Source organism: Scyliorhinus torazame, chromosome 14, assembly GCF_047496885.1.
Source record: "Scyliorhinus torazame isolate Kashiwa2021f chromosome 14, sScyTor2.1, whole genome shotgun sequence".
Classification (NCBI taxonomy): domain Eukaryota; kingdom Metazoa; phylum Chordata; class Chondrichthyes; order Carcharhiniformes; family Scyliorhinidae; genus Scyliorhinus; species Scyliorhinus torazame.
In genome coordinates this window covers 173070557-173086258 of record NC_092720.1, presented here as the reverse complement: position 1 = coordinate 173086258, position 15702 = coordinate 173070557, and the positions used below count along the sequence as shown (strand labels likewise).

The 15702-nt window shown below is 46.9% G+C and overlaps 1 protein-coding gene across 1 annotated transcript; it reads right to left on the bottom strand.

Moving 5' to 3' along the window:
- Positions 1–438: 438 nt before the first annotated feature.
- Positions 439–1347, bottom strand: LOC140389080 (galanin receptor 2a-like). Its single transcript, XM_072473239.1, has one exon. The coding sequence runs from the start codon at positions 1345–1347 to the stop codon at positions 439–441; it is 909 nt and encodes a 302-aa protein (XP_072329340.1).
- Between the last annotated feature and the right edge of the window lie 14355 nt (positions 1348–15702).

Genomic DNA, 15702 nt, shown 5'->3' with positions numbered 1-15702 from the left:
TTGCTAGAGCAGCACATGGAACAAGTGCTAAGTAGTTTAAATAAGGGCACTGATTGGGTTGTATGTTTTGAATTCCTGGGAAACGTAAAACATTTAAAATTATTTTTAATATCAAAACCACACTTTTTAGTGCATTACATTACATCACTGGTGGTGTCTCATCCTCGTCTCCGAAGTAGAAAAAATGATCAGGTCCCTAGATTCTTCATTCAGTGACTTGCATCCACCAGGATAATAAATTTCAGCTAGTGTGTGACGGTATTTAACTAATGTTAGCTGTGAAACATGTGGTATCCTTACAGAAGCAAAATCCAGACTTTCCTCCGATAGAACTCAATGAAAAGAAAATCAAGTAACTCAGAGTGGGCGGATTCTCGCTGCCGCGCACGTTACATCGTGAAAGCTGAATGGAAATTAATCTCAATTCTTTGTCCTCTGTTAGTTTTGAACATATTTTCTTTTCAAGTAATTCGCGAGCCTGAGAATTATCGCGAGTGGGTATTTCAAGAGAGTTTTAAACTCTTCTCTGAATTTAGTCTGGGACACTGCATAAATAATGGTATTTGTGCAGGAACTCAAATGCTGCAGCATATATCCAGCTTGCTCCATAATAGTGAAGGGATTGTTATAGTCTGTGTGCAGGTATTGGACTTCGGTTATTTGTGCACATATATAATGAATAAAAGTTACCATCCATAGCAGTATAAAACTTCCAGATATGACCAAGAGTAAAATGATAGACTTCCTTCTGTTTTCTATTTCTGGGTCGCTGCCGCTGCTTCGAAGACCTTTCCTGATCTTGCTTGAGAGCAGAATATACCTGACAGTGAGCCCATTGAACATTAGTATCAAGATAAATGGAATAAACGGCATTAAAGCTATGTCAATCCATATATATGTTACCCACATAGGTATAGTATAGGAGCTTGATTTCACATCACAGAACCACGGTATATTGTCAATTATTATGCGAGGTTCCAATGTGAAGTAAATTGGAATGTTTTCTAAAATGCTCAGTCCAGATATTGTTGTTACAATCACCACAGCTGTCTTATAAGTGCAATATTGTGTTCTTATTTTTTGACAACATATTGCAACAAATCGATCAAAGGTGAAAGCAACCGTTAACCAGACAGAACATTCAACACAAGCGAAAATTAGGAATAAATTCAGACTGCAGATCGGAGTATAGTCCAGGAATGAGTCTGGGAAATAAATTTCATTCATTTCATACAGGACCACATTAAATATCAAAACGAGAAGATCTGCCAGTGCCATGGCTAGAAGATAAACAGTGATGCACTTGGAGAGGCCGCACTTCCCTCGACAGAGTATCACAATTGTCATTATGTTTGCTGCAGATAGGACGGAAGAAACGAGAGAAATCAGTTTCATGGACATTGGAAATTCGAACCAAATGAATTACCTGGTAATTAGGTCATTGTTGCTGTCACTGAAACAATTCTCGCTCTCTGTGCCACATATATATGTAGATCCTCAGGACAGATAAGTATTTTTCATGCACGATACATCATTTATTTCCCATGTTACGACAAAGGCAATCAATAATATGATGCAGAACTTTGTAAAGTATTCAATTTAAGTTAAATAATTTGTGATTTAATGTTATTGTTAATTTTAGATGAAAATCAGAGAAGACACAGGTTTTGAAACACTACTCTGATATATTAGATAGCCTGCTTATAAATTACACAAAAGATTATGGAAAATGTATATTCTGCGTTTTTCAGGTATATCTGCATTTCACTTTCAGAGTTTAGCCTGTGCATTGGTAAAATCGTATTAATCACAATTCATCTCCAATTCTGTCTTGTAGACACTGATAACTGGTGAATTGGATGGAATGCTGGTTTGATTCCTGTAATACAAGCAATAACTTTATGTCTCAATTATCATTTTAGTGGCCGAACTGAATAGAAAAATATTGGAAGTAAGTTATATAAGTAAGATAGAATTGAAAAAAAAGTTCATTATGTACTCGATTAATTCATCATAAAATATAATAAATTGAAAGTCATAAGATAAGAGCTGTACGGACACTTTTCGATGGTTAACTGCGGCAAAATCTAATCGAAATAAAGTAGCTGCCGAGATTGTCAGAGAAACTAATAATGGGACACTGATTGAAAGCATTGCATTGTCGATGTACTGCAATTCATAACAGTGGTTATATTCTCCTGAACTTAACATAAATTGAAGTCTAAGTTATCTGCTCCCATTTGGAGTCTAAGATGGAGTCTGGATATGTGGTAGTTTTGACTTTCGCCACTGGCGTCAGATAAACGATAACGAACGGGAAGCCGTCATACATTTCATTCTGTTTCATTGAGACCAAAGATCTCCAGTGCACCTGGGTTTAATTCTGTGTTAGTGTACATTTCATATAAAAGGTTCTTAACTGGACCAATGTTGGACACCTGTCTTGCTGCCCCATTTTAAGCATGTTTGCCTTTAAATATGTTTTAGAAATGCTGGATGCCTCCTTAGTGGGCCTTGGCAAATTTGATCCATGTTCAAACAGAAAACGATGTGGCATTTGCCAGCTGTTATATAACACACTTGATTTTTCTTTCCATTAGAGAGTGCTGACGGATCAATTACCATAAGACCAGAAGAACAAGAGAAGGCCGTCCGACATTCCTCACGCCCACTTTCCTGCCACTTCGCCGTAAGCATTGATTCCCATACTGATCAAGAATCTATCGATCACAGCCTTAGGTATATACAAGGATTCTGCAGCAAAACGTTCCAAAGAATCATCCCTTTGAAAGAAGAAATTCCTCCTCATCTCAGTCTTAAATTGGCACCCCATTATTCTGAGTCGATGTCCTCTAGTCCAAGACTCACCCATAAGGAAAAACAGCCGTTCGGATTTATGCAATCAAGCCCCCTAAGAATCCTGTATGCTTCAATGAGATCCCCTCTCGTTCTTAGTGGTTAGCACTGTTGCTTCACAGCGCCAAAAACTCCGGTTCGATTCCCGGCTTGGGTCACTGTCGAATCAAGGAGAATAGAGCAAAATACTGTGGATGCTGGAAATTTGGAAACAGAAGTTCTGTAGAAGGGTCAAATGGAGTGGAAACGTTAAATCTGTATTTCTCTCCACAGATGCTGCAAGATCTGCTGAGTTTATCGAGCATTTTCTGTTTTTGTTAAAGACAAGAGAACTGTGCGATGAAATACTTGGCTGGAAAGCTGCTGTACGGAGGAGGGAATCGGATATCTGAGGATTTGGGGAAATAGTGACCTGTGCAATCTGTTGTCTACACATGAACAGACCTGGAAGGAATATTGATGGGGAGATTTGCTACAGATATTTGAGGGGGGGGGGAGCTTGGGGTGTGGGAGGGGGGGAGTAGGTGCCTTTAAACAAGATTGGTAGGGGAATGGGAACCCGAGGGGACATTTGGAGCAGGGAACAGGAGATGGAGAATTGATTAGTGACTCTGAAACGCAGATTAAAACAGCAATAAATAAAAATATGGTGAGGTCTATAATGGTCGACATCGCTAATTTTATACGAACATCGCACTTAACATGATTAACTACAAATTGTATGACCAGGGCACGACAAACCGGATAAGGGAACAAATCCCTTCAAATTGCTGTTCAGGCTAACCGACAAACAGCTCTCGAGATGTTTCTGAAAAAAATCAACGCCAACCCAGATCCTCCTGCCCCTTGAAGGAAGTCATGCAGTTGCGTTCCATATAGCCTCAAAATTGAAAGACGTTTGTCTTTGCTTCAAGCTTTTATCCACCTTGTAATATCAACAATGAACGTCGTTCTCTCCTCATGGTGCACCACGGCATAGTCTGCGCTATCCCGTCTCAGCATTGATTGATTATGCGGACTCCATCAATACATTCCAGTGTTCAGCCATGGTAATATTGCTGACTGGTGCCAAATATTGTTGACTGGCTCCGGTTTTGCCGCTGTCAATTCTAAACTACAGGCAAGAGAATTATTCCGCTTCGAGTTGCAGGATATTGAAATCGGAGAAATCCGGACTGGAGTTCACCATTGTCAGTCTTAAACCACCGCGTTTATTTAGTTTATGGTTTTATTCATGCTCTTTAATAGATGCAATAATTTTGAAACTTGAGATAAATCTATCCCTCATGCTGGCATTTAAAAAAAAAGAACATCTAGCAACTAGGCAGAATTTTCAGCTAACTGACAGCATTCAAACAGCAAAGTGCTGCAAAGGGTGAACATGCTGACTCGGCAGAGCAAAACATTGGCAAACCGAAAGGATCATTCTGAATAGTCACTCACCGGGTACTCCAATAAGTGCAAGAATCGGGTAGTATATTACTTCTATCTGCGCAAGTAAAGACCGTTCCATTTTTCTGTCAAGCGATGTAAAGATTAAGCACTGATATATTTATGTATGTGGTCCCTTGATAGCATTACAAGTGACATTCGTTGCCATTATTTGAATAAGCCCATTAAATTACTGCTTTCGTAAACAGTGATTAGGAAATTATTTTCATCCCAAAGGAAACGACACGTCAGCTTTTAGAATATATTTTTGAACGATCTAAATTAAGCGGTGCAGGATCTTCTGGGATTTAATGATGCACAGTTGTTGCACGTGGCGCAATATCATTCGTGACAATGCCACATCACACAGTTTACCGAGAAATCCGGATTGGGGTTCACCATTCTCAGTATTAAACCACCGCGTTAATTTAGTTTATGAATTTATTCATGTTCTTTCGTTGATGCAAGATTAATATTGCTTCTTAACAGCGTTCACTGTTAATAATTAGCACATTAAAAAAAAACACCACAGAGTCGTGAACACAACGCAGTCCTACACGCGAAACCGCCTCCCATCCAAGACTCTGTCTACACCTCCCGCTGCCATGGGAAAGCGGGTAGCACAATCAAAGACCCCTCCTACCCGGGTTATTATCTCTTCCAACCTCTTCCATCGGGCAGAAGATACAGAAGTCTGAGAACAGGCAAGAACAGATTAAAAAACAGGTTCTTTCCAGCTGTTACCAGCCTTCTGAATGACTCTCTTCAGGACTGAACCGTTCTCTCGACACATCTTCTCTACTGTGGTTAGCACTATATTGCGTGTGCTTTGCCCGATGTCTAAGTCTAGGTTTATGTATTTACATTGTACTTATGGTATGTCCGATGTTTCTTCATGCTTGAATGGATCTGCCTGGACTGTACGCAGAACAATACATTTCTCTGTACCTCACTACACGTTACAATACATCTGAACCTAAATTGAGAAAGCTCGGCCTATGTGCTACATTTTTCATGCTTTATAATCACCGAGGTGATGTGGACAGGTACTCGTGACTGGATTGATTTACACTTCAGGCACACGCCCCAAGAAATAGTTTTATCAGATATTTTCGTATTGAAAGTGTACAGCCAACACAGTCTTGAACTTTTCAACCCATTACACACAGCTATTGTAAACCCAGATCCCGCATTTGTTTTATCTGTAACATTAACACAGAATTTCCTGATTATGAAAATTGCACTACCGGCTTATAAACGCCAATAATGACATTTATATTATTTTTTTGGGAAAGGGCAGTATGAAAGGGGATGAAAATATTATGAATTATTGTGAATAGAAAGAATAGAAGTAACTGAAAATAACAATCAGCAAGAAGAGGAAGAGATGCAGGAAAGAAAGTTACTCCATCTACATCTCCAAACACATGAATTCGTTAGTCCACAACAATTTCGAGCGCAGCTCGGGTGACGCTTCCCACCTGGCCCATTTCAAAAAGCATAGTACCATAGGCTCCTGAGAGACCGAGTACACCATGAGCCTGCTGCTGCCTGGCTAGCTGGCCAAACTCGCCATGATGTCAAAAGCGGTCACCAAGCACCCCAGCTCCAAATAAAACCCACAAGTCCCCCGGTCCTGATGTGCTTCATCACAGTGTCTTAAAATATGTGGGTAATGAGATAGTAGACGTGATGGTGTTATTTTTCCAAAATTCGCTTGATTCTGGAAAGCTTCCATCAGACTGGAAAGTAGCAAATGTAGTCAAAGAATCATAGAATCCTTACAGTACAGAAGGAGACCATTCAGCCCATCGAGTCTGCACCGACTATCTGAAAGAATCCCCTATCTAGGCCCACTCTCGACCCTATCCCCGTAATCCTGTAAGCTCCTCACCTACACATCATTGGATACTAAGGGGCAATTGAGAAGGCCAATCCCCCTAACCTGTATATCATTGGACTGTGGGTAGAAACCGGACCACCAGAGGGAATGCACATAAACACAAGGAGAACATGCAAACTCCACAGTCAGTGACCCAAGGCCGGAATTGACCGGGTCCCTGGTGCTGTGAGGTAGCAGAGCAAACCATATGCTGCCCTGTCGCCCCATGATGAAATTAAGTGAAAGTCATCATTGCCAAATACCATAGGCTACCCTTTCCATTTTTTGAGAGAGTGTGGTTAGTTCAGTTGAGGTTCGATTAAATACATACTGGAGAAATTCTGCTGGGGAGAGGGCATCAGATTTCTGAAGCATTATGACCGGTTGTGGGGCAGGTGAAACCTAGGCACGATGGACGGGTTACATCTTAACAATACTGTCACTGTGCTGGTGTTGTTGGGGTGGGTTTAAATAAGCCTGCCTGGTGCATGGGAACGTGAAGAGTGACTAGATTGCAAGAATGTAACATTAGTAACAGGATGGAGTAATAGGACTGGGAGACACGAAAAAAAAGCATTGGGCATGAGTCAAATGCGGAATGGTGTTGAAAGCACACAAATAAGGGCCTGAATGCAAGCAATATTCGCAACAAAATAGATAGTTTAAAGGCGCAGAGGTAAATAGCTGTGATCTCATTCATTACGGAAACATGACTGCATGGTGACCAAGATTGGGAAGGTAATATTGGAGGCAATTCCATGTTTAAGAAGGACAGACAAGGAAGTTGCTGAGTTGGAGCTGCGCTGATAATAAGGGATGGGACCAGTGCCGTGGTAAAGGAGGATATTAAATCTGGATAACAATGTGAAGAATCTGTCTGAAGGGATCTAAGAAACAGCAAAACGCAGCAGATCTTGTTTCGCGTTGATTCTAGGCCATCAAAGAGTAATGGCAAAGTGTGGCACAGTATTAATCAGGAGATGGGAGAAGCATATCGTTCTTGGTGGTAGAGTCGACGAGTGTGGACGACATATTTTTGGAGATGTGTACCCCACGGAATTTGAAACTGCTAACCATCTCCATCTCGGCCCCGCTGATGCAGACAGGAATGTGCACAGTACTTTCCTTTCTGAAGTCAATGACCAGCTCTTTAGTTTTGCTGCCATTGAGGGAGAGATTGTTGTCGCTGCAGCACTCCACTAAGTTGGATTGGATTGGATTGGATTTCTTTATTGGCACGTGTACCGAGGTACAGTGAAAAGTATTTTTCTGTGAGCATCTCAACACATCATTAAGTACGTGGGAAGAAAAGGGAATAAAAGAAAATACATAATAGGGCAACACAAGATCTAAAATGTAACGACATGAGCACTGGCATTGGATGAAGCATACAGGGTGTAGTGTTCATGATGTCAGTCCATAAGAGGGTCATTTAGGAGTCTGGTGACAGTGGAGAGGAAGCTGCTTTTGAGTCTGTTCGTGCATGTTCTCAGACTTCTGTATCTTCTGCCCGATGGAAGACGTTGGAAGAGTGAGTAAGCCGGGTGGGCGGGATCTTTGATTCTGCTGTCCGCTTTCCCCAGGAAGCGGGAAGTGTAGATAGAGTCAATGGATGGGAGGCAGGTTCGTGTGATATACTGGGCGGTGTTCACGACTCTCTGAAGTTTCTTGCAGTCCTGGGACGAGCAGTTACCGTGCCAAGCTGTAATGCAGCCCGGTAGGATGCTTTCTATGGTGAATCTGTAAAATTGGTAAGGGTTAATGTGGACATGCCGAATTTCCTAAGTTCTTGAGGAGGTATAGGCGCTGTTGTGCTTTCTTGGTGGTAGCGTCGACATGGTTGGACGAGGACAGATTTTTGGAGATGTGCACCCCTCGGAATTTGAAACTGCTAACCATCTCCACCTCAGCCCCGTTGATGATTATCATAGAATTTACAATGCAGAAGGAGGCCATTCGGCCCATCGAGTCTGCACCAGCTCTTGGAAAGAGCACCCTACCCAAGGTCAACATCTCCACCCTATCCCCATAACCCAGTAACCCCACCCAACACTAAGGGCAATTTTGGACACTAAGGGCAATTTATCATGGCCAATCCACCTAACCTGCACATCTTTGGACTGTGCTAGGAAACGGGAGCACCCGGAGGAAACCCACCCACACACGGGGAGGATGTGCAGACTGCGCACATACAGTGACCCAAGCCGGAATCGAACCTGGACCCTGGAGCTGTGAAGCAATTGTGCTATCCACAATGCTACCGTGCTACAGTACTTTGCTACCTGAAGTCAATGACCAGCTCTTTACTTTTGTTGGCATTGAGGGAGAGGCTGTTGTCGCTACACCACTCCACTAGGTTCCCTATCTCCTTCCTGTATTCTGACTCGTCGTTATTCGAGATCCGGCCCATTATGGTCGTATCGTCAGCAAACTTGTAGGTGGAGTTGGAACCAAGTTTTGCCACGCAGTCGTGTGTGTACAGGGAGTAGAGTAGGGGGCTAGGTACGCAGCCTTGCGGGGCCCCTGTATTGAGGACTATGTGGAGGAGGTGTTGTTGTTCATTCTTACTGATTGTGGTTTGTTGGTCAGAAATTCGAGAATCCAGTTGCAGAGTGGAGAGTCAAGTCCTAGGTTTTGGAGCTTTGATGTGAGCTTGGCTGTGATTCTGGTGTTGAAAGTGGAGCTGTAGTCAATAAATAGGAGTCTGATGTAGGAGTCCTTATTTTCGAGATGCTCTAGGGATCAGTGTAGGGTCAGGGAAATGGCGTCTGATGTGGACCGGCTGCAACGATATGTGAATTGCAGTGGATCAAGGCGTTCTGGTAGGATGGAGGTATTGCGCTTCATGATCTACCTCTCGAAGCACTTCATTATGACTGAAGTCAGGGCCACCGGACGGCAGCCAATGAGGCATGGTGCCTGGTTCTTCTTTGGCACCAGTATGATGGTGGTCTTCTTGAAGCAGGTGGGGACCTCAGAGTCGAGTAGGGACAGGTTAAAGATGTCTGCGAATACCTCTGCCAGCTGGTCTGCGCAGTCTCTGAGTGCACTACCAGGGATCCCGTCCGGGCCCATCGCCTTCTGAGAGTTCACTTTCAGGAAGGCCCATCAGACTTTGGAAGCTGTGATGCTTGGTATGGGTGATTTATGGGCTGCTGGAGCACTTGACAGCAGATTGTTGGTTACCTGCTCGAACCGAGCATCGAATGCATAGAGTTCATCAGGAAGGGGTGCGGACTTCCGGGTGCGGCGATGACCAGCTGAGTCGCACGTTTCGGCACCTCCCATTAGAACGGACTTTTGGGCACTTATTAGGAGCCCCAACGGCAATTTTTGACAGCTAAAACCATTGTGCGGTGAAATAGAAGGGAATCCCCCCGGATATATATGGAGAAAGGAGAGAGTAGTGGCTGGATTGCAGAGGATCCTCAGGAGCAGCGGCAAGGAAGGGAAGCACGAAGCAAGATGGCGGCGGAAGCATGCCATTCGGTGTGGGGCCCAGAACAGCAAGAGTTCCTGCGGCGCTGTGTGGAGGAGCTGAAGAAGGAGGTGTTGGCCCCGATGCTACAGGCGATTGAAGGGCTAAAGGAGGCACAGAAGACCCAGGAGTTGGAGCTTCGTGATGTGAAGGCAAAGGCTGCCGAGAATGAGGATGAAATACAGGGCCTGGTGTTGAAGACAGAGACGCACGAGGCACTGCATAAAAGGTGTGTAGAGAGGCTGGAAGCCCTGGAGAATAACTCGAGGAGGAAGAACTTAAGAGTTTTGGGTCTTCCCGAAGGTGCAGAGGGGGTGGACGTCAGGGCATATGTGAGCACATTGCTTCACTCGTTAATGGGACTGGAGGCCCCGACGGGCCCCTTGGAAGTGGAGGGAGCATACCGAGTCCTTGCGCGAAGACCAAAGGCAGGAGAAATACCTCGAGCCATAGTGGTGAGGTTTCACCGCTATAAGGAGAGGGAGATGGTCCTGAGATGGGCGAAAAAGACATGGAGCTTCAGGTGGGAGAATGCGGTGATCTGCGTGTACCAGGATTGGAGTGCGGAGGTGGCGAGAAGGGGGGCGAGTTTCAATTGGGCCAAGGCGGTGCTACATAGAAAGAAAGTTAAATTTGGAATGCTGCAGCCAGCGAGACTGTGGGTTACACACCAAGGGAAACATCACTACTTCGAGACGGCATAAGAGGCGTGGACATTTATTGTAGAGGAGAAGTTGGACTAGACTGGAGAGAGAAAGAGTTTCTGTAATAAAGTAGTGGGGGGATTGTATGGGACGGGGAAGGGGGGGGGGAATTTTCTCTATTCCCCTCGTTGGGGGGGGGGGGGGCATGGTGAACTGTGGGCGCCGGTGGGGAAGGAGAGGGGAAGGAGAGAGGGAGCTGCGCCATTAGGGGCGGGGCCGAGTGGGAAACGCGGGCTTTGTTCCCGCGCTATGGTAATTGCGGCGGGAAAGGGAGCGCTGGAAGGAGGGGGCCTTACACAATGGGGGGCCAAGGATAAACGGGGGAAGCCGAGGTCAGCCAGAGTTTGCTGACTTCTTGGAGCAACATGGGGGGAGCAATTAAGCTAGAAAGGGATCTAGCGGAGGGGGGGGGGTTAACTGGGTTGCTGCTGCTAAGGGAAAGGGGGAGCTGTTATGGGGCGGGGTGGTCGGGACGGGAGGACACCGTCGGGGGGACAAACGGGAGCATGGGAACCGGGTGAGGAGCTGGTCTAAAAAAGGGGATGGCTAGTCGACATGGGAGGCGGGGGGGGGGGGTAAAGAGCCCCCCGACCCGGTTGATCACGTGGAATGTGAGAGGGCTGAATGGGCCGATTTAGAGGGCAAGGGTACTCGCGCACCTAAAGAAATTAAAGGCAGATGTGGTCATGCTACAGGAGGCGCATCTGAAACTGGCGGATCAGGTCAGATTACGTAAAGGATGGGTGGGACAGGTATTTCATTCGGGCTTGGATGCGAAAAATAGAGGGGTGGCTATATTAGTGGGGAAACGGGTAGTGCTTGAGGCGAGGACCATAGTAGCGGACAGTGGGGGTAGATACGTGATGGTGAGTGGCAGATTACAAGGGGAAGCGGTGGTTCTGGTGAACGTATATGCCCCGAACTGGGATGATGCAAACTTCATGAAGCGTATGCTGAGGCGTATCCCGGACCTGGAGGCAGGAAAGTTGGTAATGGGGGGAGATTTCAACACGGTGCAGGATCCAGGGCTGGACCGGTCCAGGTCTAGGACCGGGAGGAGGCCAGCAGCGGCCAAGGTGCTTAAGGACTTCATGGGGCAGATGGGAGGAGTAGACCCCTGGAAATTCACTAGGCCCAGGAGTAGGGAGTTTTCCTTCTTCTCTCATGTCCACAAGGTGTATTCTCGGATAGTCTTCTTTGTCCTGGGAAGGGCACTGATCACGAAGGTGACAGGGACGGAGTATTCGGCCATAGCCATCTCGGACCATGCCCCACATTGGGTAGATCTGGTAGTAGGAGAGGAAAAGGAACGGCACCCACTCTGGAGATTAGGTATGGGACTGTTGGCGGATGAGGGTGTGTGTGTAAGGGTGAGGGGATGTATCGAAAGGTACCTGGAGATTAACGATGATGGAGAGGTTCAGGTGGGAGTGGTCTAGGAACAACCATAGATTTGTCCCGGGGAAGATAGATGGGGATTTAAAGTCTGGCAGAGAGCAGGGATTGTGCAATTGAGGGATTTGTTCCTAGATGGGACGTTTGTGAGTCTGGGAGCACTGACAAAAAAATATGGGTTGCCACTGGGGAATGCATTTCGGTATATGGAACTGAGGGCTTTTGCGAGGCAACAGGCGAGGGAATTTCCGCAGCTCCCGGCGCAAGAGATTCAGGACAGGGTAATTTCGGGGGCATGGGTGGGGGATGGTAGGGTGTCAGATGTATACAGGGAAATGAGAGACGAGGGGGAGATCATGGTGGATGAGCTGAAGGTAAAATGGGAAGAGGAGCTGGGGGAAGAGATCGAGGAAAGGCTGTGGGCAGATGCCCTAAGTAGGGTAAACTCTTCGTCCTCATGCGCCAGGCTCAGCCTGATACAATTCAAGGTTCTTCATAGGGCGCATATGACTGGAGAAAGTTTAAGTAGATTTTTTGGAGTGGAGGACAGATGCGGGAGATGCGCGGGAAGCCCAGCGAACCACAGCCACATGTTTAGGTCATGCCGGGCACTACAGGGCTTCTGGGTGGGGGTGGCAAATGTGCTTTCGAAGGTGGTGGGGGTCCGGGTCGAGCCAGGCTGGGGGTTGGCTATATTCGGGGTTGCAGAAGAGCCGGGAGTGCAGGAGGCAAGAGAGGCTGATGTTTTGGCCTTTGCGTCCCTAGTAGCCCAGCAAAGGATATTGCTTATGTGGAGGGAAGATAAGCCCCCGGGCGTGGAGGTCTGGATAAACGACATGGCGGGGTTTATAAAATTGGAGCGGATAAAGTACGCACTAAGAGGTTCGGCTCAAGGGTTCACCAGACGGTGGCAAGTTCCTTGACTACGTCACAGAATGATAAGGGAAATGGGGAAGGTAGCAGCAGCAACCCGGGGGTGAGGGGGGTGAGGGCGGGGAGGGGGGAGGGGGGGGCCCACGCGGGCCCTCAGGGGTTTCCTATAGTTGTTTGTATATTAGCTAATTATACTGGCGTGTGGGACTTCATCATTGTTTTGGAGAGTTATTATTATTTTGTTGTTGGCAGTTGCCGTTTCGTTAATATATTATTTATTTGTTAAAAACGGTCATTATTATTTATATTGCTTTAAAGTTGTAAAAAGGGGAAAATCCTGTACTGTTCTTGTTTGACCGAAAAAAATTTGAAGAAAATATATTTTTTAAAAAAGGAAGGGGTGCGCTTCTGCTAGAGATACTGTTTGTTATGTTGTTTAGTCCTTGACACAACTACCGAGAGTCTGTCTGTGACTCTAGCTTGGTTTGATATTCTTTCTTGGCATCTCGGATGGTTTTGCGGATGTCGTAGCTGGATTTCTTGTATAGGTCAGGGTCGTCTGTCTTGAATGCCTCAGATCTGTCCTTCAGTAGGGAGTCAATCTCGCGATTGAGCCATGGTTTCCGATTGGGGAACGTACTTATTGCTTTCTTTGGCACGCAGTCGTGCACACATTTGCTGATCATGACTGTGACGGTGGTGGCATACTCATTTAAGTTTGTCGCTGTGTTCTTAAATATGGACCAGTCCACTGTCTCTAAGCAGTCACATAAGAGCTCTTCTGTCTCCTCGGACCATCACTGCACAACCCTCTTCACTGGATTCTCCCGCTTGAGTTTCTGCTTGTATGCCGGGAGAAGGAGCACTCTTATGGTCTGATTTCCCAAAGTGCGGTCAGGGGATGGAATGGTAGGCGCCCTTGAATTTTGAGTAGCAGCGGTCAAGAGTGTTGTCGCCCCTGGTGGGACAGGAGATGTGCTAGTGTAATTTTGGCAGTACACTCTTTAGGTTGGCCTTGTTCAAGTCTCCGGCCACAATGAACAAGGCCTCCGGGTGTTCTGTTTCATAGTTGTTTCTAACTGTGTACAGTTCGTCCAGTGCCTTCCTCACTTCTGCCAGCGGTGGGATGTAGACCACTATGATAATGGCTGAAGTGAACTCACGTGGAAGGTAGTATGGGCATCTCTTCACTGTCAGGTATTCCAGGTCTGGGGTGCAGTAGGTCGCCAGGGTCATCAGGAGGAGTTGATGAGGAGGCACACCCCTCTACCCTTCGCTTTGCCTGATGATGCCGTGCGGTTCGCCCGGTGAATTGGGAAGCCTTCAGGTTGTATGGCACAGTCTGGTGAGGCAAGGATGAGCCATGTCTCTGTGAAACAGAGCACACAGCAGTCTCTTACTTCCCTCTGAGAGGTAAGTCTGGCGTTACGTTCATCCAGATTGTTTTTGATCGCTTGGACTTGGACAGGAGTATACTGGGCAGAGGGGTCTTGAAACCGCGTTGCTTCAGTCTAACCTGCAGACCGCCGCATTTCCCTTGCTTCCTCAGTCGGCGGCTACTGCTGGATGATCCTGGGATCCGATGGGAGACGTCAGCCCTTGTGGAAGGTAGGTGGTTGCGTCTGGCGGGGTCCAGGATGCTGGGAGGGACCAGGGCGCTGTTTACGTATCCGGGGTCCCGTCTGGCAGGGTCCTGGGCGCTGGTTGAGGTAGAGGGGTTGCTAGGCGGGGAGTATGCGATCCGGATGGGTCCCGGCGTTCTGCGGGCACAGGAATACCTTGCAGCGTGTTCGGGTCCTTGCGCGGGGTGCCGGCCGTTTCTGGGGTCTTGTGTCCTGGGCAGGGGCTTAATGAGGCAGGATGGGCTGGATCCTGTGGTCTGTTCCCTCCCTGGGCGCTACTGGGGTTGGTTCTTAAAGTAGGCATGGTTGGCCCTCCATGTGGATTTTTCTTTCTTCCATCACAAGGTACGTTGGGTTGTTGGGCGCGCCTGTCCGGGTCGGGTCGCTGGGCAGGTCTCTCGGTGTTGCATTGGGCCGGGTCTTCTGTCGGAGGTCGTGTCGGGAGCTCCCGGGACTGGGCCGGATGATCCGGGGGCAGGCGTCGGTAGTTAGGCCGGGTGGGGAGCTCCGAGGTCCGTGTCGGCTCCAAATCGAGGTCGGGACTTCACTTCCGGTTTGGGCCCGATCTTCTTCCAGGTCGCGGAGGTCAGGTCGGGTTGTGTCAAATGGTAATAATGTTAGTTTTAGAATTAATTTTTTACATGATTAGAACGAGTATAAGTTAAGTAAAAAGTGGACCATAGAACATTACAGCGCAGTACAGGCCCATCGGCCCTCGATGTTCCACCGACCTGTGAAACCACTCTAAAGCTCATCTACACTATTCCCTTATCGTCCATATGTCTATCCAATGACCATTTGAATGCCCTTAGTGTTGGCGAGCCCACTACTGTTGCAGGCAGGGCATTCCACGCCCTTACCACTCTCTGAGTAAAGAACCTACCTCTGACATCTGTCCTATATCTATCTCCCCTCAATTTAAAACTATGTCCCCTTGTGCTAGACATCACCATCTGAGGAAAAAGGCTCTCACTGCCCACCCTATCTAATCCTCTGATCATCTTGTATGGCTCAATTAATCACCTCTTAACCTTCTTCTCTCTAACGAAAACAGCCTGAAGTCCCTCAGCCTTTCCTCATAAGATCTTCCCTCCATACCAGGCAACAGTTTGGTAAATCTCCTCTGCACCCTTTCCAATGCTTCCACATCCGTCCTATAATGAGGTGACCAGAATTGCACGCAATACTCCAAATGCGGCCGCACCAGAGTTTTGTACAGCTGCAACATGACCTCATGGCTCCGAAACTCAATCCCTCTACCAATAAAAGCTAACACAGTGTACGCCTTCTTAACAACCCTCTCAACCTGGGTGGTGATCTGTTGGGGAGAAGTCGCAGAGAGTCACCACGCTCCGGCGCCATCTTGCAAATTTTCCTCCTCAATCTCCTTCCTGTCTTGTGACTCGTTGTTCTTCGAGATCCGGCCCACTATGGTCGTATCGTCAGCAAACTTGTGGATGG